Consider the following 26,310-nt stretch of genomic DNA (forward strand, 5'->3'; position numbering starts at 1 on the left):
GGCTAGAGAATCGATGGCATGTTCGTCCAGCTCATCCATGACTGGCAGAGACTGGGCTGCATTGAGGGCGGTATCGATGACATCATTTTCCCTGGAGTACAGTTCTAGGTAGTGCTCCTCCCAGCAGTCCATTTGTTTGCGTTGGTCAGTGATTGTTTCCCCTAATTTAGACTTGAGGGGGGTGATCTTCTTGATGGTTGGTCCAAAAGCTCTCTTAATGCCATCATACATTCCTCTGATGTTTCTGGTGTTGGAGGCTGGCTGAATATGACTGCATGGGTGTTGCCAGTAGTTAACAAATAATCTGTAAAATAGATATATTGGCAATGATTGGTCTGTTATTTCTTGTTTAAATTACATTGATTTTAGTTTGATTATTGAAGTAAAAGTTATAAAAGTGAAATCTTCCACTTGGTTTTTGTTGGGGTTGTTTGGTAAATTTGGTTCTTTTGGTTTGTTGATTTCCATGCGAATCATAACAGCTAGCAGTGGCATAGGAGATGAGGTATAATATAAAAATGACAATGAAGAGGTATTGATAAACTTATTTGTCAATGTGTTTCATAAAGATCTAGATGGGTGTGAACGTTCTCCCAGGTGTCCTGGCCAATATTTATCCCTCAACCAACATCTCAACAACAGAGAATCTGGTCGTTGTTGTTTGTGGGATCTTGCTGCATGCAATTTGGATCCAATATTTCCTACATTACAACAATGACTACCACTGAGAATCACACAACACAGAAGGAGTCTATTCAGCCCATCGTGGCTCTTGAAAATGCTATCCAATTAGTCCCACTCCCCTGCCTGGTTCTCCATAGCCCTGCAAATATTTCCTTAACAAGTATTTATCCATGTCCCTTTTGAAACTGTCAATAGAATCCACATCCAAACACCTTTCAGGCAGTGCATTCCAGATCATAACTACTTGCCGTGTAAAAAAAAAATTCTCCTCATCTACCCTATTTTATTGGCTGTAAAGCACTTTGGGACGTCTTGAGGTTGTGAAAGGTGCTATATAAACGCTTCAGCTTTGGATGCTGAATGGGAAAGGTGTCACTAACGTTTGGGTCCTGCATCTTTGTCTTCACGGAATCACACAGTGCAGAAGAGGCCCTTCGGCCCATCAAGTCTGCACCGATGTATTAAAACACCTGACCTGTCTACCTAATCCCATTTGCCAGCACTTGGCCCATAGCCTTGAATGTTATGACGTGCCAAGTGCTGATCCAGGTACTTTTTAAAGGATGTGAGGCAACCTGCCTCTACCACCCTCCCAGGCAGGGCATTCCAGACCGTCACCACCCTCTGGGTAAAAAAGTTCTTCCTCAAATCCTCCTTAAACCTCCCGCCCCTCACCTTAAACTTGTGACCCCTCGCAACTGACCCTTCAACTAAGGGGAACAGCTGCTCCCTATCTACCCTGTCCATGCCCCTCATAATCTTGTACACCTCGATCAGGTCACCCCTCAGTCTTCTCTGCTCCAGCGAAAACAACCCAAGCCTATCCAACCTCTCTTCATAGCTTAAATGTTCCATCCCAGGCAACATCCTGGTGAATCGTCTCTGCACCCCCTCCAATGCAACCACATCCTTCCTATAATGTGGCAACCAGAATTGCATACAGTACTCCAGCTGTGGCCTTACCAAAGTTCTATACAACTCCAACATGACCTCCCTGCTTTTGTAATCTTGCCTCGATTGATAAAGGCAAGTGTCCCATATGCCTTTTTCACCACCCTATTAACCTGCCCTTCTGCCTTCAGAGATCTATGGACAAACACGCCAAGGTCCCTTTGTTCCTCGGAACTTCCCAGTGTCAGGCCATTCATTGAATACTTCCGTGTCACATTACTCCTTCCAAAGTGTATCACCTCACACTTTTCAGCATTAACTTCCATCTGCCACTTTTCTGCCCATTTGATTATCCCGTCTATATCTTCCTGTAACCTAAGACACTCCACCTCACTGTTAATCACTCGGCCAGTGTTGTGTCATCCACGAACCTACTGATCCTACCCCCCACATAGTGACCTATGTCGTTTATATAAATGACAAACAATAGGGACCCAGCATAGATCCATGTGGTACGCTACTGGACACTGGCTTCCAGTCACTAAAACAGCCGTCTGTCATCATTCTCTGTCTCCTACAGCTAAGCCAATTTTGAATCCACCTTATCAAGTTACCTTATATCCCATGTGCATTTGCTTTCTTGATAAGTCTCCCATGTGGGACCTTGTCAAAGGCTTTGCTGAAATCCATGTAAACTACATCAACTGCACTACCCTCATCTACACAACCTGGTCACATGCTCAAAAAATTCAATCAAATTTGTTAGGCATGACCTCCCTCTGACAAAGCCAGGCTGACGATTCCTAATCAAATTTTGCCTCCCCAAGTGGAGATAGATTCTCTCCTTCAGAATTTTCTCCAATAGTTTCCCTACCTTGTTGGAGAAATGTGAGGGACTAAAATCTGACAAGTCCCTGGGACCAGATGGCCTACACCCTAGGGTTCTAAAAGAGATAGCTGCAGAGGTAGTGGATGCGCTAGCTCTGATTTTCCAAAATTCCTTAGATTCAGGAATGGTTCCATCAGATTGGAAGTTGGCAAATGTTACACTGCTTTTCAAGAAAGGAGATAGAGAGAAAACAGGGAACTACAGACCTGTTAGCCTAACATCAGTCATTGGGAAGATGCTGGAAACCATTATTAACAATGCACTTGGAAAAGCATAGCATTATTAAAACAAGTCAGTATGGTTTTACTTAAGGGAAGTCCTGTTGACAAATTTATTATAATTTTTTGACGATGTAACTAGTAGGGTAGATAAAGGGGAACTAGTAGATGTAGTATACCTGGATTTCCAAAAGACATTCGATAAGGTGCCACGTAAAAGATTAATAGGCAAGATAAGGGCTCATGGTGTTGGGGGTAATATATTAGCATGGATAGAGGATTGGTTAGCAGACAGAAAGCAGAGACCGGGCATAAATGGGGCATTTTCAATTGGCAGGCAAGGAATAGTGGGATGCTGCAAGGATCAGTGCTGGGGCCTCAGCTATTTGCACTCTATATTAATGACTTAAGTGAAGAGACAGAGGGTAATGTATCTAAGTTTGCTGATGATACAAAGCTCAGTGGAAAGGTAAGCTGTGGGGAGGACATAGAGAGGCTGCAAAGAGATATAGACAGGTTAAGTGAGTGGGCAACAATATGGCAAATGGAGTATAATGCAGGGAAGTGTGAAGTTGATCACTTTGGTCGTAAAAATAGAGAAGCAGAATATATTTTAAAAGGTGTGAAACTAGTAAGTGTTGATGTTCAGAGAAACTTGGGGCTACTCATACAAGGAGCACACAAAGTTAACATGCAGGTGCAGCAGGCTATTAGGAAGGCAAATGGCATGTTAGCCTTTATCACAGGAGTACAGGAATAAAAAAATCTTACTAAAATTGTATAGGGCTTTGGTGAGACAGCACCTGGAGTACTGTGTGCAGTCTTGGTCTCCACATTTAAGAAAGCATATACTTCCATTGGAGGCGGTGCAGCAAAGATTTACTAAATTGGTCCCTAGGATAAGGGGGTTGTCCTATGATGAGAGGCTGAAAGATTGTTTCCGCTGATCGGGGAATCTAAATCTCAGGATAAGGGGCTGATCATTCAGGCATGAAATGAAGAGAAATTACTTCACTCAAAGGGTTGTGAATCTTTGGAATTCTCTACCCCAGAGGGTTGTGGATGCTCCATCATTGAATACATTTAAGGCTGGAATAGATGGATATTTGGGTTGGCAGGGAATCAAGGGATATGGGGAGTGGGCAGGAAAGTGGGATTGAAGCCCAAGATCAGCCTTGATCATATTGAATGGCGGTGCAGGTTCGATGGGCCAGATAGTTTACTTCTACTCCCATTTCTTGACTTCTTTGTTGTTCTTGTGCTGGTGGTTTAGGCTCCTCACTACTCCAGGTAACTTTGCTAAATCCATATAAAGGAAAGATTTGCATTTCTATAACCTCTTTCATCACCTCAGGACATCCCAAAGCCTTTTACAAAGTACTTTTGAGGGGTAGTCACTGTTGTAACGGCAGAGGTGTGATTGAAGGTTCAGTAAAGAAGCTGAGTAACACAATTCTCTGCACAACAACTCATGAGCTCTATACTTCGATAAATACAACGCAATCTTGTTATTATAAACCCCCTCATTAAAACTAACTGGTTGCAGCTCTGGCCTCTTCAAGCCAAATCTTATGGCATCAAGAAATACCTTTTGCTGATTGCCGGATGTCTAAGTGTATTTGAAATGTTCACAAATTTATATTCCATACACAGCATGAGTAAAAACTCACCTAAATCAAAAAAAGACTGACAGATTTATTCTGCCCAGGCAGGTATTGTCTGGAGCCACAGACATTGGAATGCATTTTAACGCACTTAATTTGTTGAAAAGAAAGCACACATAAGACTTTTCTTACACAGCATCAGTTCACACGTGCAGTAAAGTCGGCCCCCAGCACAAACTTAATCAAAAGCTTAAAAAATAGTGAATCATTATCTTATTGATGATGCTTTCTGAAAAAAAAAGAGGTCAGTGTTAACCATTTAATTGCCATAAGGTAAAACAAAGAGATTGGATAAGTTACCTCCAGTAACAGGAATTACTGGCATGCAAGCACAAAAATTGCCAGGCACAAGGTTGAACTTAAAGGGACAAGAAAGTAATTGCAATAGATTCCCTGAGCTGGAATGTCAAGGGAGACATGGACTAAACCTTTCTATTTTGTCTGCACTGCCAGTGCCCTGGAACTTGGATTTATATAGAACCTTTCACAAAATCAGGATGTCCCAAAGTGCTTCATAGCAAATAGCTCTTTTGAAGTGTAGTCACTGTATTAGAGAAATGTGGCAATTTGTGCACAGCAAGCTCCCATAAACAGAAATGAGATAAATGAATCAGATAAGCATTTTAGTGATGTTGGTTGAGGAATAAATGTTGGCCAGGACACTGGGAGAGATAGCCATGCTGACTATCCCCGATTAATCCCTGCCTCTCCAAGTGGAGATTAATCCTGTCCCTCAGAATTTTTTCCAATAGTTTCCCCACCACTGATGTTAGACTCACTGTAATTACCTGGTTTATCCCTGCTACCCTTCTTGAATAATGGTACCACATTCTCTGTCCTCCAGTCCTCTGGTACCTCTCCTGTGGCCAGAGAGTAGTTGAAAATTTGTGTCAGAGCCCCTGTTATCTCCTCCCTTGCCTCACATAACAGCCTGGAATAGACCTCATCTGGGCCTGGGGATTTATCCACTTTTAAGCCTGCTAAAACAGCTAATACTTCCTCCCTTTCAATGCTAATTTGTTCAAGTATATCACAATCCCCCTCCTTGATCTCTACACCTACATCGTCCTTCTCCATAGTGAACACAGATGAAAAGTAATCATTTAAAACCTCACCTATATCCTCCAGCTCCACACACAGATTGCCACTTTGGTCCCTAATGGGTCCTACTCTTTGACTGGTTATCATCTTGCCCTTAATATACTTATAAAACGACTTGGGATTTTCCTTTATCTTGCCTACCAATGTTTTTTCATGTCCCCTCTTTGCTCTCCTAATTACTTTTTTAAGTACCTCCTTACACTTTCTATACTCCTCGAGGGCCTCCGCTGTTTTCAGCACTCTGAATCTACCATAAGCCTCTTTTTTTTTCCTTATCCGAGCCTCTATATCCATTTACATTCAGGGTTCCCTGGACTTGTTGGTCCAACCCTTCACCTTAATGGGAACATGTTGGCCCTGAACTCTATTACCATTTTGAATGACTCCCACTGGTCAGGTGTAGGCTTTCCTACAAGTAGCTGCTCCCAGTCCACTTTGGCCAGATCCTGTTTTATCATATTGAAATCGGCCTTCCCCCAATTCAGTGCCTTTATTTCCGGTCCGTCTTTGTCCTTTTTCATAACTACCTTAAATCTTACAGAGTTATGGTCACTATCTCTGAAATGCTCCCCCACTGACACTTCTACCACTTGTCTGGCTTCATTCCCGAGGATTAGGTCCAGTACCTACCTCTTGTAGGACTTTCTAAGTGCTGGCTCAAAAAGCTCTCCTGTATGCACTTTAAGAATTCCACCCCCTTTCAGCCTTTTGCACTAAGACTATCCAAGTTGATATTGGGGAAGTTGAAATCTGCTACTATTATTACCCTATTATTTTTCCACCTCTCTGAGATTTGCCTACATATCTGCTCCTCTATCTCTCCCTGACTGTTTGGAGGCCTGTAGTACACTCCCAGCCAAGTGGCTGCCCCCTTTTTGTTTTTAAGTTCTACCCATATGAGGAACCTTCTAAGATATCGTCCCTCCTTACTGCAGTAATTGACTCCTTGATCAACAGTGCAATGCCACCTCCTCTTTTACTCCCTCCCCTGTTACGCCTGAAGATTCTATACCCTGGAATATTGAGCTGCCAGTCCTGCCCCTCCCTCAACCATGTCTCTGTGATAGCAATAATATCATATGTTAATCAACGCCCTCAATTCATTTGCCTTTAGTAAGACTACTTGCATTAAAATAGATGCAATCCAGCCTTACATTATTCACTTGTGCTTTAACAGGTCTATATTTGCTCTGCCTTCCAGACTGACTCAGTTTCTCTTCTATATTTGACTATGCATCACCCCCCTACTGTACCTCCACTCTGTATCCCATCCCCCTGCCATATTAGTTTAAACCACCCTCCCCCCACCCCAACAGCACTAACTTGGTGGGAACAAAAATCTTAGAATCATTTAAGAAAAAATTAGACACCTGCAATAGAGGGGAAGAGGGAGGGGGAAGCATTGGGCCATTTTGGGCAGATTAATTAAGATGGGCACCCCTCATTTGTAAACACCTTGTGAAGCCACTGCATCACCCAGTCCCCCAATTACTCATTTCCCTCAGTGTCGACTGAACACTTCTCAGGTCAGGCAAGGTACAGTAGGATGCAGAGTTAAGCTCCCTCCACTCTGCTCCAACAGGCTTATTGGGTCTCATGGCTACTCTAAAATGATCCTCTTCATATAAAAACAATCTTGCAAACAAGTTAATCCATGAATGCATTTTATTACAAAAGAAAATTTACAAAAATTAAATATTACTTACAGTATTAATGCACATAAGCAAACTAAAAACGTTCTTTTAGTAACATATTGCAATCATTACAATAATTTTTTGCTCCTGTTTTACTCAAACATGGAGAAACCCACTACATGAATTTATTAATAAATTAAAAATGTACAACAGGTAATAATAAAAAAATTATTTTGTTTAAAAAAGCCTTTTTTTGCCTTCTAATCAAATACAAAATATATAAATTATTGTCAGGGATATGACAGGTAGAGCTAAACTGAACTGGCTTTCACCCCAACCCTCTTTATGTCCAGGATGAGTGTAAAAACAGCCCCTCTCCCCCAAAGTATTGATTCTGCTCAGTCTCCAAAGAACCAGCATTTTCAATTCATTCCAAGCTTCAGAGTGGGTTAACCAGGAATGCAATGGAATTAAACCGCTCATGACTCACACAGCCATTCCTGCTGAGAAAACGTACTTGAATCCAGAGGCCAAATCGAGGGAAAGGGTCACTCTTACTCTCCTCCCCTCCCATGCACTCCCCACGCACGAAGAAAGGCCATCCCCTATTGCAAAGTTCATGATAAGGGAATGGGTTGAGCTGTATTTAGTTCGGCAGTCTCTCTACCCTAAATAGGTTTTGTTTCTGTTCTAAATTTTTTGGGGGGGGATATAATTGTGATTCTGCACTGCATTTGACCACTGGATGTGTGGTTCGGTTAGGCCTAAGTGTAACAGCAATCACTGTCGTACTAAAACATACTGAACTGGCTGGAACTCTTTTCTCTAGAAAAGAGAAGGCTGAGAGAAAGGATTCAATTGATAGATGTTTCCATTTGTGAAGGGAGACCAAAACTAGGGATCTGAAATATAAATCTAATATAAATATAAGATAAACCAATAAATCAGGAATGCAGGAATGATTTCTATACTCAAAGAGTGGTGAGAATGTGAAACTTATTACCCCATTCAGCAGTTGAGGAAAATAGCATAGATGCATTTAAAAAGAAGCTACATAAGTATATGAGAGAGAAATCAATAATTAAAGGTTACGTTTATAGGGTTAGATCAAGAGGGGTTGGAGGAAGCTCATGTGGAGCAGAAACACTGGCAAAGGCCAGTTGGGTTGAATGGCCTTTTGCTTGCTGGAAATTCTAATATAAAGGGTGATATCTAGCTCAGAAGAAAATTGTATTTACATACTGCCTTTCATGCCCTGAGATCATTCCAAAATGCTCTGCAAGCTAATGTCAAAGTCTGCTACTGACTGACTGACCAAGATGACACACCCGCTGTGGGTAATTATACTGAAAAAGAATTGGCTCGAGTGAAAACAGGAAATCCTACACATCCACTGACCTATTCCACAAGGGGAAAGTCATCCCCTTATCCTTTAGTGGCAAGCTCACTGGATTAGTTAATCTAATGACAGAGGTCTGGAGTTGTCAGCCCTCCACTACTGGCCTAGAATCTCCAGGAATTGAAGGTTAATCTCCAGGGCACTACTGTGAACAAACCTCGGAGAAAATTTATAGGAGATTTTAAAAAAGTAGTTTTATTTTCTTTGAATACTTCTGTTTATTATTTATAAAAATATAGATGGGGAAAATAGGTCGACCACAAATCAGATAATGAAGAGTGTTTTTGCTTGCCAATTGGCTGTGATAGCACGGTGTTTCACAAGCGTGAATATTCTGAGCGACCAATGGCAGGAGTGTGGGGGTGGAGTGTGGGGGTGGGGTGTGGGCGGGTGTGGGGTAGGCAGGAGATGATCATGTGATGATACCTCCAGGACTACATTCAAGCAGAGTTGAAAACCCTCCAGAGCCCATTATGAGTGATAAAATGGGCACAGTGAAGTCATCTGATGACATTTTGCTGAATGATTGTGTGTGTGGGTGTGTGTTTGGAGTCTCCCTATGTACGGAAAATGGCAAGTAGAAAAGTTTCTCAAAAAATATTTTGACTGGGTGTCCAGCACTCAGAGTCTTTGCCAGGTCCATCTCAGTAGCACAGCTGTTAGTTGTCACACCACCAGAACCCATGCCTGTGCCCCAGGTCACTTTAACAGAGGAAGTCCCACAGCAGTCCAACTCTTGGGACAGAATGGGCAAGAAGTCCGAAATCACATGACAACACCTGCGTGTGTTTCAGACAATGTTATACCCAGCTCTCTAGCACTTTAATAGATTGGTTCTGTTTATTTCCATTTAAAGTTGCGGGTCAGGGGGATGTTAAGTGCGCATTTCTCCTCACTCGGGGGCCTGGATTAAATTCCTACTACCACGCATTTCCCCACAATATATGGATTGGCACAGCAGCAAGGTGTGAAATAACCCTCTTTCAGCAATCCAGCATAGACATGATGGACTGAATGGACTCGTTCTGTGCTGTTCAGTTCTATAAATAAGCACAACAATGCTGTGCTTTCCAGAGTCTCGACCATCCACCAGCTATCAAAACAGGTTGAAAAATGGGTCGACTTCCATGTGCACACCTGGGTTGTTTTATTTCTTCTCCTTTCCCCCACGTGCTCCCATCATATCCTCTCCCGCACCCTCTCCCACCCGAAAATCTTTTCTTTAAGCTACAACTGTATCTCTGTCCATCTTTTAAAAAATACACACCATTTGCAGTATGAAGCTGTTCCAACGTTAAAGGCAGTTGAGGTTTGTAATACTGCTTGTGACAGCTTGACTGGCCAGATGAAATTCCGGCCGGAAGTTAGCACCATGAAGAGTTAATATCGCTGTTGCTATGTTAATAAAAACAGTCGTTCTCCTTCCATTGGTAAGTGCATAGTCTTTTTGCTCTCTCTCATAAAGGTTCTCCAGTCCACAGGCTCTTGCCATAGGATTTGTTTTATATACACATACAACAGCAATCAATTGCAGTCCAGAAAGAAATTCTAAATACTTTTTTAAAAAAGGTCATACACATTTTTTTTTATATATATATATATATATATATATTAGATTCCCAGGCAATCACCAGATTTTCAGCTCTGAAGATGACTCAATTTATCCAACTGGGCTCTCAAAAGAAATTTAAGAATCCCATCAAGTAAAGCTGAATTGGATGGTGAACACTGCAATATTTCACTGTCTGTGTAGCACCAAGCTGACAAACTGGCCACCTCTGTACCACAAGTCCTTCAAGTCATATATAGGCATCCTGGGAGGTGGCGGAAATCAGCCCATCAAGTCCATTGCCCAGACTAGCACCAAAACCACCCTTTCGAGGGAATGAAAGGGGTGCTGAGTTAAGAGTTTGTCCTTTTGCTGGACGTGGTCGATATCGCTTGACTGGGACCAATAAATAATCTTGTTAGAGGGAGGAGGGGGAAGGAGGGTGAGAGTGGGAAGGGGAACAGTGTTAAAGGAGAAGGTCAAGATCAGTGTGGTGGCTAAAATGGCGATTGCTATCGATTGGTTTTGCCGCAGGATTTGCAGCACTGCTTCCCATAGAACTTGTGGCCGCAGACGCCATGTTGCGGGACCAGGTGGCACCAGCTGAAGAAGTCAACGCAGTTGAGATCTTTGAAGAGAAGAGAGAAGAAAATATAAACTTGTGAAGTCTAAAACTTGCAACATAAATCATGTAACAGTGTTGACCTATTTCCTATCCATTTCCAAAAGGCGCTAACTCTTGGCTTGGTGGATGGGGGTGGGGTGCCTGGTTTCACAGTCATGGCAATCTGTACCTCACCCAGGTGTGCACCTGCCAGCAGGTTACTTCATGTGGGAGCATCAGAACCAAACCTGATCCCGCTTTCACCTCTAACGTGCATGCAGTTATCAACAGTTGTCACTACATCGTCATCACAATGGCTGTTATTGTTGTATCTTCGAAGCTGTTCTCTTGAAGGATTCACAGTCTGGCAGGTCACAACATGAACATTCCTTCCATGGCTGTAACCGTCTTTATACCAGCCCAAAGGTTAGTTGGTTCTATGCAATGGGAGGGTTTTATGGGCTCCTGCAAACCATACAACGGGGGTGGGAGCCCCCACACCCACCAGATGTGAATATTCCCCTGGATGTCAGCCCAGAATTTAGAGCCCAACCTCTGGTTTTCAGCCACTGGGGCTGTCTGGAAACTCAAAGATGGAATGGCTACTGCTGTGTCAAGTCTCACGTCATCTGGTACAGAGACCCTGGCTGATAGTTTCCATCATTCGAGCTCTGGTGGGTACTTTATTCAATTTTACCAGTGGGATCAGCTAACTCAACATTCAGGAACTGAACTCAGGATCTTGCAGGTCAGTACAACATTGGACAGTGCACTGACCAAATGAGCAATTAGGAGAAGCAGATGAAAACAACAAAATGAACTTGCACTCTCAGCAACAAACATTTGTATTGGGAATTTGTTATTTTTTATACAATTGTACTCTGAATTTGTGGTCAACAAGTAAATAAATTGTATTCAAAGGGTCAATTACAACTTAAACAGGTCTTAAATCTGAAAAAAAGACACTTAGTTTTTGCCTTGGGTCCCCATTCACCATTGCCAATTTAATATCCAATTCAGAGATACGTGGAAATGATTACATTTTCAATGGTATGGGATGGAGGCATCATGGTAATATCACTAGATTAATAATCCAGAGGCCGAGTCTAATGCCCAGGGGACATGGGTCCAAATCCCACCACAGCAGCTGGTGGAATTCTAATTCAACTAATTAATAACAACAACAAAAATCTGGAATTGAAAGCTAGTCTCAGTAATGGTGCCATGAAACAATCACTGATTGTTGTAAAAACCTATCTGGTTCACTAATGTCCTTTAGGGAAGGAAATCTGCTGTCCTTACCTGACCTGGCCTACATGTGACTCCAGACTCACAGCAATGTGGTTGACTCTGGTGGTCTGGAATGCACTGCCTGGGAACGTGGTGGAGGCAGGTTCAACTGAAGCATTCAAAAGGGCATTAGACAGTTATATGAAAAGGAAGAATGTGCAGGGTTATGGGGAGAAAGCAGGGGAATGGAACTGAGGTAATTGCTCTTTCAGAGAGCCAGCATCGACACGATGGGCCGAATGACCTCCTTCTGCATTGTAGCGATTCTGTGACTCTTAACTGCCCTCTGAAATGGACTAGCAAGCCACTCAGTTGTCAAGGGCAATTATCGACGGGCAACAAATGATTTGCTGGCTTTCAATTGGTTAAAAGCATTGTCCGTGGGCATTATTTTCAAAATGGACCTCTGTTTAGTAATCGTAACAACAACAACCTTGGTTTGAGTATAGGGAGAGTTGTGCTAAAATTATCAACAGGAGAAATTTAACCTAAAAAGAGCTTAAACTTTTGTTTAAAATACTGTCAAGCAAACCACGCCCCCCCCCCCCCCCCCCGCCCCCCACCAGACATGACTGAGGCACACATTATTTCGCCACATGAACATTAAAACTTAAAAAGTGTCAGCCCCTGACTGGAAAGACATTTCGCATAGTAACAGTGTTGAAACAATGGGGACCAAGTAGTTGCTTCCCCAATACACAGAATTGGTCAGACCAGTTTAGTCACATGACTAACTGGTTGTTGCAGAGGTTTGAACTGAGAGTTTTAAATTGGAGAAAACAGTACTTGAGATCAGAACGCCGTGTGCTCATGGACTGAGAACGTCTCCTCTCCTGTCTGCCTGCCTCCATCTCTTTCCCACGGAACTGAATCTTGTGAAGACATGTAAACTCAAAGAGAGAACAGTCTCCTACGTGAACAAGGTTTAAGATGAATACTGGGCCCCAACGAAACGCAAGACCATATCTTCAATCAAGAACTCAAGCTAGTTCGAGAAACAGTAACAAGATATTGCCTCAAACTGTTCTCCTTATCTTTTCCTCTGCTCTTTTCTGTCCCTATTTGCATGTGTGTATCGTGTGTGCGTGCTAGCGTGGGTGCGCCATATATCCGTAGGCATTAACCGCATTAGAGTTTAAGTTTAAGGTTTAATAAATTTCATCTTTCTTCTTTAAACCAAAGAAAGCCTGTTTGTGCTCATTTCTTTGCCTTGAAGTGGAAAGTTGTGAAAAGGATTCCCAAATGGGGAGTTCAAAACATAGTGTGTTTAAAATTAAACTCTGTTACAATAAGACCAGGTGAAGATAGTAAGAGACCCCTAGACACCTTTCGCACCTGGTTGTAACAATACAATTAAGATTTCAAATAAACTGGATAGGTTTAGGCAGATAAATTTAAAAAGAGCATGAGAATGGAAGGATGGATAAAAGAATTCTGCAGGAGGCAAAAGTATGTATTTTTTATTTGCAAGGAAATTAGCTTTTTAAGCATTTCATTGGTTATCTGGTGTTCCATTACATTAATATTACAGCAGCCAAGGGAACAGTGTTTCACACAAAGGGTCAACCTTGGTCTGAGTGTCGTCTGAGTCAGAGGGTTTTGGGTTCAAGGACCACTCCAGCAACCTGAGCACATAATCTAAGCTGACGCTCCAGTGCACTACTGAGGGAGTGCTGCACTGTCAGAGGTGCTGTCTTTTGGTTGAGATGTTAAACTGGGGTCCATCTCCCCTCCCAGATGTAAAAGATCCCACGGCACTTTTTCGAGGAAGCAATCATCAGAAAACGTCAACATCATTCCACTTATGCCTATGTGAAAATCACTTGCAGAGCAAATGAGGTCCTACCACAGATCCCAAGAATGAACCCTAACGTCACATCTCCAACCATTGTGGTCATCTTTCTAGGCATCTAATCACCTCTCTATCTATATGGCTACATTTTCTTTAGTACCACCAGCCTTTACATTCTCCTAAAAAATAGTTTATGTTCTTATCGCAAGTTATGTGATGAGGGTTTAAACAATACACATAGCAACAGGAGAGGAAAGGACGAAACAGAGCAAATAAGGTCAAAGCTTATGATAGAAAAGAAAAAGAAACTGGCATCAGAGTGACTGATAACTGCAAGCAGTTACCTTTCCTGGGTGACGGACAGAAACTGGTATTACAAGCTCTTGACACTGCCAGCTTCTGGTGTGGTAGACATCCAGTAGCGGGCCGACCCTGCCTCAGGCAATGCACCGTACGCATCTGGACTCCTCCCCCACAGGTTACTGTACACTGCAGAAGAAAAGATGAAGCAAGGTTATTTAAAACAGGAGGAGGACTACACTGGGAATCATGAAAAGAACGAAAGACTTGCATTTATATAGCGTCTTTCATGACCATAGAATGTCCCAAAGCGCTTTATAGCCAATGGAATACTTCTGAAGCGTAGGCACTGTTGTAGGAAATGTGGCAACCCATTCGCACACAGCAAGCTCCCACAAACTGCAATGTGATAATGACCAGATAAGTCATTTTACTGATGTTGGTTGAGGGATAAAGAGTAGCGTTCAGATGGGATCAGACGTAGGTGCAGCCAGCTCTGTGGATGCAGTTCATTTCATGCAACAAGCCCAACACGATCATAAACCGCTGCTACAACACCTTGTTGACGGTCACAATGCCAACTAATCTATCACTCCCGGAAATATTGCAATATGGAATGACAGCAAAAAGCTTGTGATTCCCCACACAAGCAGGTTCCTAATTTTAATCATATCAGTTACCAATTTTAAACCAAATACTTCCCCCTAACTGGGATCAGAAAACAAAAATAAAGACTGCAAAGCAAATAATTCTATTTGAGTAAGGCCACTTCATTTGCTGAATGGAAGCTGGGACAAGCCTGCCTTCTGAAATCTCCTGGAAAACACTAATGGACAGCATTCCATAGCTGGCACATTGACAATTGGCTAAGGAAGGTTGCCATCTTTCATCAGGTCTAAAACTGGGCAGGGGAAGAATTGGAGGAAGAATGGATTAGAGCTTGAGTTCTGATATGTGCTTTTCTGCTGATGAAAATTAATCAATAACCTTCAAAAGTTAACATCTCCACATCAGAAGGCTATGAAATAATGGGGAAATCATTACTGTAAATTTTACAAATGAGAGTTAAAAATAAGTTCTGAAACTCCCCATTCAGAAAAAGAACTTTAATGGCAATACTGGGATTATAACCACATCCATAATTCAGCTTTGGCCTACTTACCTGTTGCCACGGGGATGCATACCACGCTGTCGCAGCATGGTTGAGTACTCGATCCATGGAGGGTTTGGGGCAATCTCCAAGGTTACATACACGTTCAAGATCAATGTTTGCTTTGGGCAAGTGACGACATCTTCTCTGAGGAAACTGAATGTATTTTCCAGACAGACTTTTCTCACTGCACTTCAGCTCCCTTTTTTGTATGCCAGAACCACAGGATACTGAGCACTATACAAGGTCAAAAAATTAACCATTAATGCCTTATATTAGAAAAATAACAACAATGAGTTTTTAAAGATAAGTACAAAGTTACGTAAGACTAAATGTATCTCTGCTCCTGTTTTCAGGTGTGTGGCTCTTATTTTGTGATCTGCCTGTGCCCAGTCCTGTTGAGGCAAGCAGTAGAGAAACTGTGTGCTGCCTCCTCATTTTTTTTTCATTTGTGGGGTGTGGGCATCGCTGGCTCGGCCAGCATTTATTGCCCTAATTGCCCTTCACTGAGTGGCTTGTTAGGCCATTTCAGAGGACAGTTAAAAGTCAAACACATTACTGTGGGTCTGAAGTCACATGTAGGCCTGATCAGGTAAGGATGGCAGATTTCCTTCCCTCAGAACCAGATGGGTTTTTACAACAGTCGACAATGGTTTCACAGCCATCATTAGACTATCTTTTTAATTCCAGATTTTTATTAATAGAATTCAAATTTCACTATCTGCCATGTCCCCAGAGCATCTGGATTACAAGTTCAGTGATGTTACCACGACACCACTACCTCCCCACGATTGCAGTGTTTAGCCAATTGCAACCCAAGCTACCTGGCTGGCTGAACAGTCAGCAGGGGACCCAGCAGTGTGCCTGGCTAGCATGTGTTCCAGCCAGCCTCAGCTCTGAAAGTCAGCCTTCCCCTTGTAAAGGGGAGCTGCACCCATTAGAAGGAAGTGGCTGCTGATTGCCTGAAATAGAATTGGTTGCAAGTGGAAGCAAATAAAGGAGCACAAGGGAAGAGAGTAGGCTCCCAGGTTCATGTATGCAAGTCCTGGATGCCTTAGTGACGGAGGTCAACAGGGGTCATGAGGTCATGATTCTTCGGGGGGGGGGGGGGGGCAGAAGGCCCTCTATGAAGAATCTCCAAAGGGAATGGGAGCAGGTGGTCAGGGTGGTCAATTCCTGAGTTTGACCCTGAGGATCTGGCAGCAGTGCTGCAAGAAGTTCAATGATATCACGCGGGTGATCAAGTCAGCGAATGCATCCTCAAAGGACACCTCATGTTCACCACACCACCAACCTCTCACACTGCTCCATCACCAGATCCCCATCACTCGCCCAATAGCAGTCCCTGGGACTCAGGCCGAACATTCAGATGCTCCACCTCACCCTCACACAACCTCACACCCACTTCTTGCAACATCCAGACCCCTCCAGCTATTCAGCTATGGCAGGAACATCAATCAAATGCAGTGCAACAGAATAACTGGCATTCTGCCCTCTCTCTTGCAGGACAAGGTGGAATACAATAGAAGGGAGCAGAGAGGAATTGATGGGGGACAGGTATGCCTGCATCATCCAAGCCACACGGAGGAGTTGGTGCTCTGCATCATGGGGCCGAATATGACAAAGCCCGTTGCATCAGTGTCACCAAGAACATTGAGGATGATGGTATGTTTTTGCCTTATGCCCCTTCCCAAATCCTATCTCATCCTCATACTGCTGTGAACATAGATCTCTTGCCTTCTACTCATCCCAACCATCGCTTTCTGATTTTCTTCTCTCAGACACCCAAGAACTGCCACCTGCCCGGCCACAGCAGCCTCAGGAGGAAGGGGAACAGCAACACCATAGCACTGATGGACAAGTACTGTCACTTGATCCGACACTCACAGCAACTAGACTCAGATACTGGTACTGCGCATACTTTAGAGCGTAGTATAGAGTTGGGTTCTGCATGTGATGAGTTACCGAGCATGAGTGGGCTGCAGCCAGGTCAAGGAGAAAGGATAACTAGTGTGCCAGCTCACTGGAGGGCGAGGCTGCACATGACTTCTGCTACATGGGATTCAGATGAGGACTTCAATGGGCTGGCGTACAGGAGAATGCTGATGGTCATGCACACCAAGATGCTTGGTGCATTGGCAGGCCAGCCAGACAGCCTCTGATCACTGCCAAGGAGAATGGAGCAGTCTGGCTCCAATGTGGCACAGGACATCGCAGAGCTTGGAGCCCATCCTTTCCACTGTGGCAGCTGACACGAAGCATAAACACCAGCACAGACCGGTTGGGCCAAATGGCCTGTTGCTGGGTGTAAATTCCTCGTCATGCTAAGTCATCCCAATGTCACTCTAACACTGGGCCAATTTGCTTCCCTCCAGCAACATCCCTGGCTTAATTCAGGGATGCTCCCATATCCCGAGAGTCTACGGCCCACAAAATTGCAGCAGCAATCTCCTTATCTCTGAATTATTTTCAGTACCTCAGACCAGGTTGATGTGATCCACCGCAGTCTGTCGTTCTTTGGGCACCTCCGGAGCACACAAATCTCCTGACTCTTAGGCTTCAGTTCCTGGTTGCACAGACTCTCCAGTATGACATGAGGCTTTGATGTAGGGTTTGTGCTTCTACAGTAGACAACGCGTTTCCTCATTCCCCTGCCACAAGTTTTTGAACACTGGAGACACAAGAAAGCCGGTATTAATTTGATTTGAGGGAAAGCACAAGGGCTTACATGTAAATAATTGTTCATTATATCTCTCAGAAAAATCTCAGAGAAGTTCATACACATAATGGACACTTTCTGATGCCAGCTATGGTTTAGCGATGAACACATTCACCTCAGAGTCAGAAGGCTCTGGGTTCACACTCCACCCCAGAACCAAATGCATATCATTCAGGCCAACTCGGCATGTGGTACTGAGGGAGTGCTGCACAGTCGGCGGCCCTGTCTTTCAGATGAAACGTTAAACCTAGGCCCCATCTGTCCTCTTAGGTGGATGTAAACAGATCCTATGACATTATTTTGAAGAGCAGGAGATTTCTCCCCAGTGTACTGGCTGATATTTATCCTTTAACCAACATCACTGGATCAGATTATCTGGATTGGCTGCAGCAATTCCTGCATTGCAACAGTGACTACATTTCAAAGGTACTTCATTGGCTGTAAAGCGCTTGAGGACGCCCTGAGGTCATGAAAAGCACTATATAAATGCAGGTCTTTCTTTTGAAGTGCCATGGCAAAACTATTGAGCAGGATAGGAGAATTTCATGCTCTTCTTTGAATAGCAACATGAGATCTTTAACATCCCTCTAAACAACTGGAATAAGCACAAGTTGCCTCGGTTTAGTGTTCCAGTTAAAAGGACAGTAAAGAACCTCTGAAAATTCAACACTCCCTTAGTTCAGCCTGGATTATGTCCTAGAATACAGCTTGAACTCAGTCTTCCTTTTAAGAGCTGGGCTGATACCCAACAACCTGAGCATTAATTGGCAGAGAAAACACATAGCAGCTGAGATATAATTAACAGATTATGCTCATTCCAAATTATTAATAATATTCTGTAAAACGCAATGATGTAAATCATGTTGAGTTTTCCTCATAAAGGGGCCATTTCATTTACCTTCATCTGTGTTTTTTTGGAAATAGCGGATGACACGGGTCAACAGAACAATTCTGGGGGGAGCCCAACATAAGAATATAGAGGTGCACAAAACTGAGATTGATAGATTTACATTAATTAAGGATATTAAGAGATATGGAACCAAGACAGGTAATTGGAGTTAAGATACAGATCAGCCAAGATCGAACGAAACGGAGGAGCAGGCTCCAGGGTCTGAATGGCCTTCTCCTCTTCCAATGATCCTCCCAATGTACCTGCTTCCATTTGTCAGAGACATTCTGCCTGCAGATGCTGTGATTTACAGGGGACTTGAAGACAGATTTTCACTGCATGCTCCAAGCTACAACCTCTTCCATGGTCACAGCACTGTCTAGCTCACTACTCCCTTTGCATTTATGCAATCGGAATCATTCTGGGCTAGCCATTGCAGGCATCAGCAACACAAGAAACCACTGTTCATAGATGTATCAAGCAATTGACTAATATCTTCTTTGCTCAAGCAAGTAATTTCACCTCCTTCCGAATGGATAACTGATGGAAAGAGTGAGAAGGCTGTACAGTTTTTCAAAGTGACAGGACTCCCAAAAGGCTTATAAGTTACGTCCACATGGCCCCTACATGCTCCATCAGACAATGTCACTCATCAAGAGAATAGGAAAGGATTTCCCTGTATGATCAATCTATTTACTACCATCAACAAAACATTTTACAAGTCACGATGAAGTCGGTGAGGCAAAGTTAGATAAGATCAGGGAGAAAGGAATAGAAGGATATGTCATTAAGGTAAGATGTAAATAGATTGGGAAGATCTTTGTGTCGAGTATAAATACCATAAATTCTATCCAAAGTTGGCTTCATTTTAAGGCAGTACCTTTCCCACACCACCAATCCTCCCAGCTCAACCATACTTTACCCACAAGCGCAAGACTCAAGAGTAGCTCCAGGGGAATCGGGGTCAACCTCTGCAACCACAGCTCATGACACCTCCTGGTATTCAAGGACACCAGCTCAATGTAGGTCTAATGAAGTGCATCATCCACCAAAATGATCATCAAGCAGGTTCAGTCGAGCTCTGCAGTATGATCATGTTACTGTGCAGGATCAAGGAAGCTTCTGGTCTGGAAGGCTCCTTGCCAAATATGCCCCCTTGTTTTCGGCAGACAGAGGCTCCATCACCAACACAGCTCTGCAGAACCTAGCAGGGCTGATCAGGGCCCAGATAACTTGGACCCTTCTACTTCCACTACATTCTCACCAGACATACAATCGAAGTGCACTGGAAGGAAAGTGAACTTTTGGTTATATATTTCCCACTAAACTACAAGTTATTTATAGTGTAAATGAATATACACAAAAGGAAGATAAATCAAGATATACAATTAGCAGTATTTAATTTTTACCAGTGCATTAACTGTTTTCTGAGATTGACCGAACAATCATTTGGGAATATTTAAAATCCCCTTTTATTACCCCCCAAGTCTCTGTTGAAGCAACAGTGTTGCAGCTCACTGCTGAGAGCTGGAGTCAAATGGATATGTCATGGAAACTGTAAACCTGGCCAACTCTCCTGCATTCTCGTAGTTATCAAAGCCTCCCGATGCCAAGACAAACAAAAGCTGTCGCTCAAACCACTGTCAAAGACACAATGGAGAACCTTGACCACAGCAGTCTGATTGAGCACCTGTTTACGTCTCATCCAGGTCTTTCTAATCCAATTAATGTCTTGATAAGACATTGGATTAAGTCTTGGGAAGAACATTCTGAACCTGCCTGACATACAGCTCAAAGCACCTGGCCAGGCCTTCCTAGGGACAGAAACTGCAAACTCAGAGTCTGCTGATCAATACCAATCATTTTGATCACCTCAGGTGGACGGAAAGCGATAAAACGCCTGCCCTCCACTGTCTGTTGAATTAGATGTTTGCTTTGTCTCAAGGACCTCAAGTTAAGACTAAGGATATCTCAGCAGCCACAGTTTTCATTGCTCATATTCCAAGGCCTGGGTTGGGCTGCATGCTCATTTCAAAAGGGAGAAGGTTCAACTTAATTATTTTCAAACGCAACTGATGCCATCTGCCATCACATTACTGACCTAAACTACATCCCAACATCATCAGCTTATGTTCCCTGAAAAAGTCAGCTTCCATAGGTAGGCCTGCGTTTACCGGGAACTGAAATTTGCCTTCACAGGATAGATTGTGTGCGATGATGAGTCTGCAGCCTGTTTTACAACTCTCCCAAATTTTATTTCCATTGAAGAACTGCACTGCATTCAATATTATTTTCCATTAACTTTATACCACCCGTTCACCTAACTTGGTGTATCACATAGAGGTCCTGGGTTTCAGCACTAGTTTCATCATGAAGTGGGTTAGCACATTATTCTTTCTCCTCTAGAATATTGGCTTCAAAACAGTTCAGATGGGAATTTTCCTACAACCCGCCGAGGTCTCTGAGCTCCTCCAATTCTGACTTCCTCCACATGCCTGGATTTCTTTGCTCCACCACAGGCAGCCATGCCTTCAGCCGCCTAGACCTGAAACTCTGGGCTTTCTAATAGCTCTTTATGTGCCTCGGTCTCAAATTTGTCCAATTACACTCCTGTGAAGTGCCTTGGGACATTTTACTACAGTAAAGATGCTATATAAATACAAGTTGTTGTTGTTATGACTGTTGGGAACCTAAATTAAATTTGTTTGGGTAGTCTCAGCCCACATTTTCCCAGGCACACATCAACAGGAGGTGGGGCTCACCACTGCGTTCACAGGGTCACTAAGGATGGGCAATAAAGGCAGCCTTGTCTACATCTTGTTTGAGTTCATTAAGGATAGCAAGCATGGATTCGTAAAAGGTAGATCATGATTGACTAATCTGATTGAATTTTTTGATGAAGTAACAGAAAAGATTGATGAAGGGAATGCAGTGAATGTTGTTTATAGGGATTTTAAGAAAGCATTTGATAAGGTACCACATAAAGAGCTGGTTAATAAAATTGAGGCTCATGGAATAGGAAGGTCAGTGTCCAATTGGATAAACAATTGGCTTAACGACAGAAAACAGTTGTAGTAAATGTTTTTTTTCAGACTGGAGAGCGATGGGCAGCGGTGTTGTCCAAGGGTCAGTGCTGGGACCACTGCTTTTTTTGCTATATAAAAATGACTTGGATCTTGGAATACAGAGTGGATCTCAGAATTTGCCGATGACACCAATCTTGGAGGTGTGGCAAACAGTGAAGATGATACGAACCACCTGTAAAAGGACAAAGATAGGCTAGCAGAATGAGCAGAGAGGTGGCAGATGGAATTTAATACTGATAAGTATGAGATGATGTATTTTGGCAGAAGAAATATGGAGAGGCAACATATACATAATGGCACAGTTCTAAAGAGTGTGCAGGACCAGAGGGACACGGGGGTGCACGTGCATTTATCTTTGAAGGTGGCAGGACATATTGAGAGAGTGGTCAGTAAAGTATATCGGATCTTGGGCTTCATAAATAGAGGCACAGAGTACAAAAGCAGGGAAATTATGCTGAACCTTTATAAAGCCCTGGTTAGGCCTCAACTGGAATATTGTGTCCAGTTCTGGTCAACACACTTTAGGAAGGCTGTGAGGGTCCTTGAGAGGATGCAGAGAAGATGGTTCCAGGGATGGGTCATTTCAGTCACAAGGTTAGGTTGGAGAAGCTGGGGTTGTTCTCCTTAGAACAAAGAAGATTGAGGGGAGATTTAATCAAAGTGCAACAGATTATGACAAGGGAAAACTGTTCCCATTAACGAATGGAACAAGGACTAGGGGAGACAGATTAAAGGTTTTGGGCAAGAGATGCAGGGACAATATGAGGAAGCACGTTTTTTATGCAGCGGGTGGTAATGACCTGGAACTCGCTGCCCACAATGGAAACAGACAAAATCAATGACTTCAAAAGGAAGTGGATGGCCACTTGAAGGAAATAGACTTGCAGGGCTTTGGAGATTGAGCAGGGGAGTGGGACTGACAGAAGTACTCTGTGGAGAGCTGGTATGGACTTGATGGGCCACATGGCCTCCTTCTGTGCCATAAATGATGCTATGACCTACAGTTCTTCAGGACACGGAGGAAAATTGCATGTAATGTTATTGTTGACTTGGCCTATAAATGACTACTGGTGACACTGATGGACAAACACTTAAAACATTTATGTGACATTCTTTGCACAAAAGAGACAAAGGACACCAATTTTTACTTCCCTGCCTAAAACCCACGTTTCAGGAACGAGACTTTTACTACATGACAACTCCCTACAGGCCTGCAGATCAAGAACTGGAGGGTGGAATTAAACTGGATAGCACTTTTTCAGCCGGCAGAGACATGAAGGGCCAAAAGGCCTCTTTCTATGCCATAAATTTCAATGATTTCTATGGTGTGAAGACCATGCCTTTACATTAGGTTCTCACTGATCGAATTCCAGCTCTACACAGCAGAATTGGATTAACTATTACTCCACTTATATTTGAAAAGCTTTTGGGTCATATGACTGGCAAAGAGAGAATATGAGAATAGAATGGCAGTTTACATAAAAGTGAACCCAAAAATCTTCTACTGGCATGTAAATAGTAAACAGGCAGTAAGAGGCAGGTGGATCCTATTCAGGACAAAAAGGGTAATATATTCTTCGTGGCACAGGGCAAGGCTAGAATACTTAACGATTCATTTATATCGGTGTTTACAAAAGAGAACGCTGACAAAATATTGGTGGAAGTGGAGATGGTAGAGATAATAGATGGGGTGAAAATTGATAAGAAAGATGTACTGGAGTCTGGTTATGCTTAGAGTATATTAAGTCACCTTGTCTGGATGGCTTGCATCCAGGATGATAAAGGAAGTTAAAGTTGAGCTTGCAGAAGGGCTTGCAATTAAATCTAGGCTACCCGACCCGAACCCGACCAAACCCGACCACATATGTCGGGTTCAGGTCGGGTCAGGTCTATATTCTGTGTCCAGCATATGGGCCCGGGTCGGGTTCAGGTTCGGGTTGGCTGTGCTTGGGTTTTGGTTTGTATTGTTTTATTTTTGATCTACATTTTGACGCTTTTTTTTCTGTACTAATAACATGTTTGATATTCCTGGGTCGGTGTTTGATATTTTCGGGTGGGGTTGGACAGGAAAAAAAATTGAAGGACTTGGGCCTGGGTCGGGTTTTAATTTTATACCCAAGCCAGGATTTACTTGCCATAATCTTCCAATCTTCCCTAGACACAGGGGAAGTGTCAGAGGATTGGAAAGTGGCAAATGTGACACTCTTACTAGTAACTACAGGCCATTCAATTTAACATCTCTGGTGAGTAAGGTTTTTGAAACAATATCAGGGAAGAAATCAACAGGCACTTGGAGAGGCAATAGTACTGAAGACTCGTGCTCCAGAACTAGCCGTGCCCCTAGCCAAGCTGTTCAAGTACAGCTACAACATCGGCATCTACCCAGCAATGTGGAAAGTTTCCCAGGTATGTCCTGTACACAAAGAGCAGAACAATCCAGACTGGCCAGTTACCGCCCTATCAGTCTACTCTCAATCATCAGTAAAGTGATGGAAGGTATCACTGACAGTGCTATCAAGCGGCACTTACTCAGCAATAACCAGCTCACTGAAGCTCAGTTTGGGTTCCACCAGGGTCACTCAGCTCCTGACCTCATCACAGCCTTGGTCCAAACATGGACAAAAGAGCTGAACTCCGGAGGTGAGGTGATAGTGACTGCCCTTGACATCAAAGCAACATTTGACCGAGTATGGCATCAAGGAGCCCTAGTAAAATTGGAGTCAATGGGAATCAGAAGGAAAACTCTCTGCTGGTTGGAGTCATACCGAGCACAAAGGAAGATGGTTGTGGTTGTTGGAAGTCAATCATCTTAGTCCCAGGACATCATTGCAGGAGTTCCTCAGGGTAGTGTCCTAGGCCCAACCATCTTCAGCTGCTTCATCAATGACCTTCCCTCCATCATAAGGTCAGAAGTGGGGATGTTCACTGATGATTGCACAATGTTCAGCACCATTCACAACTCCTCAGAAGTAGCCCATGTCCAGATGCAACAAGACCTGGACAACATCCAGACTTGGGCTGATAAGTGGCAAGTAACATACGCACCACACAAGTGCCAGGAAATGACCATCTCAAAAAAGAGAGAATTTAACCATCTCCCCTTGACATTCAATGGCATTACCATCGCTAAATCCTCCACCATCGACATCCATTGACCAGAAACTGAATTGGACCAGCCACATAAATGCTGTGGCTGCAAGAGTAGGTCAGAGCCTGGGAATTCTGTGGCGAGTAACTCACCTCTTGTCTCCGCAATGCCTGTCCACTGTCTACAAGGCACAAGTCAGGAGTGTGATGGAAGACTCTCCACTTGCCTGGATGGGTGCAGCTCCAACAACACTCAAGAAGCTTGACACCATCCAGGACAAAGCAGCCTGCTTAATTGGCACCCCATCCACAAACATTCACTCCCTCCACCAACGAAGTACAGTGGCAGCAATGTGTACTATCTACAAGATGCACTGCAGCAAATCACCAAGGCTCCTTTGACAGCACCTTCCAAACCCACGCCCTCCACCATCTATAAGGTCAAGGGCAGCAGATGCATGGGAACATCACCACCTGCAAGTTATTCTCCAAGCCACACATAATCCTGACTTGGAACTCTATCGCCGTTCCTTGACTGTTCCTGGTTCAAAATCCTGGAACTTCTTTCCTAATAGCACTGTTGGTGTGCCTACACCCCAAGAATTGCAGCGATTCATGAAGGCAGATCAACACAAGCTTCTCAAGGGCAATTAGGGAAGGCAATGAATGCTGGCCTAGCCAGCGACGCCCACATCCCATGAACGAATAATTTAAAAAAGGCTTGAGTTAATTAGGGAGAATCAGCATGGATTTGTAAAAGGCAGGTCGTGCTTGACGAATTGAAATTTTTGGTGAAGTAACAGAGGAGGGTGATGAAGGGAATGCAATGGATGTTGTCGATATGAATTTAAGAAAGCATTTGATAAAGTACCACATAGAAGACCGGTTAGCAAAACTGAGGATCATGGATTCGGGGGGTGAATGTCAGCTTAGATTAAAAAAATGATTTAAGGAGAGAAAGCAGTGAAATAAAAGCAAAATATTGCAGATGCTGGAAATCTGAAATAAAAACAAGAAATGCTGGAAATACTCAGCAGGTCTGGCAGCATCTGTGGAGAGAGAAGCAGAGTTAACATTTCAGGTCAGTGACCCTTCATCGGAACTCAGTGAGAAAACAGTGAGTTGTGGTAAATTGTTGTTTTTCAGATTGGAGGATGGAAAACAGTGGTGCAGTGCTAGGACCACTGCTTTTTTTGATAAATATAAATTACTTGGATCTTGGAAAATAGGAGCAGTAGGCCATTCGGCCCTGCTCCGCAATTCATTATGATCATGGCTGATCATCCAACTCAGTAGCCTGTTCCTGCTTTCACCCCATATCCTTTGATCCCTTTAGACCCAAGAGCTATATCTAACTCCTTCTT

The 26,310-nt window shown here is 43.3% G+C and overlaps 1 protein-coding gene across 1 annotated transcript in view; it reads right to left on the minus strand.

Moving 5' to 3' along the window:
* Positions 1-7,294: 7,294 nt before the first annotated feature.
* adamts18 (ADAM metallopeptidase with thrombospondin type 1 motif, 18) overlaps positions 7,295-26,310 on the minus strand; it is a 283,431-nt gene continuing 264,415 nt past the window's right edge. The window contains exons 18-21 of the mRNA XM_068049080.1: positions 17,642-17,836; positions 15,178-15,402; positions 14,060-14,204; positions 7,295-10,657 (exon numbers count right to left, since the gene is read on the minus strand). Coding sequence (XP_067905181.1) covers positions 10,542-10,657; positions 14,060-14,204; positions 15,178-15,402; positions 17,642-17,836 — 681 coding nt within the window. The 3' untranslated portion in view covers positions 7,295-10,541. The remainder of the gene's footprint in view (positions 10,658-14,059; positions 14,205-15,177; positions 15,403-17,641; positions 17,837-26,310) is intronic.

This window comes from Heterodontus francisci, chromosome 17 (assembly GCF_036365525.1).
Source record: "Heterodontus francisci isolate sHetFra1 chromosome 17, sHetFra1.hap1, whole genome shotgun sequence".
Classification (NCBI taxonomy): domain Eukaryota; kingdom Metazoa; phylum Chordata; class Chondrichthyes; order Heterodontiformes; family Heterodontidae; genus Heterodontus; species Heterodontus francisci.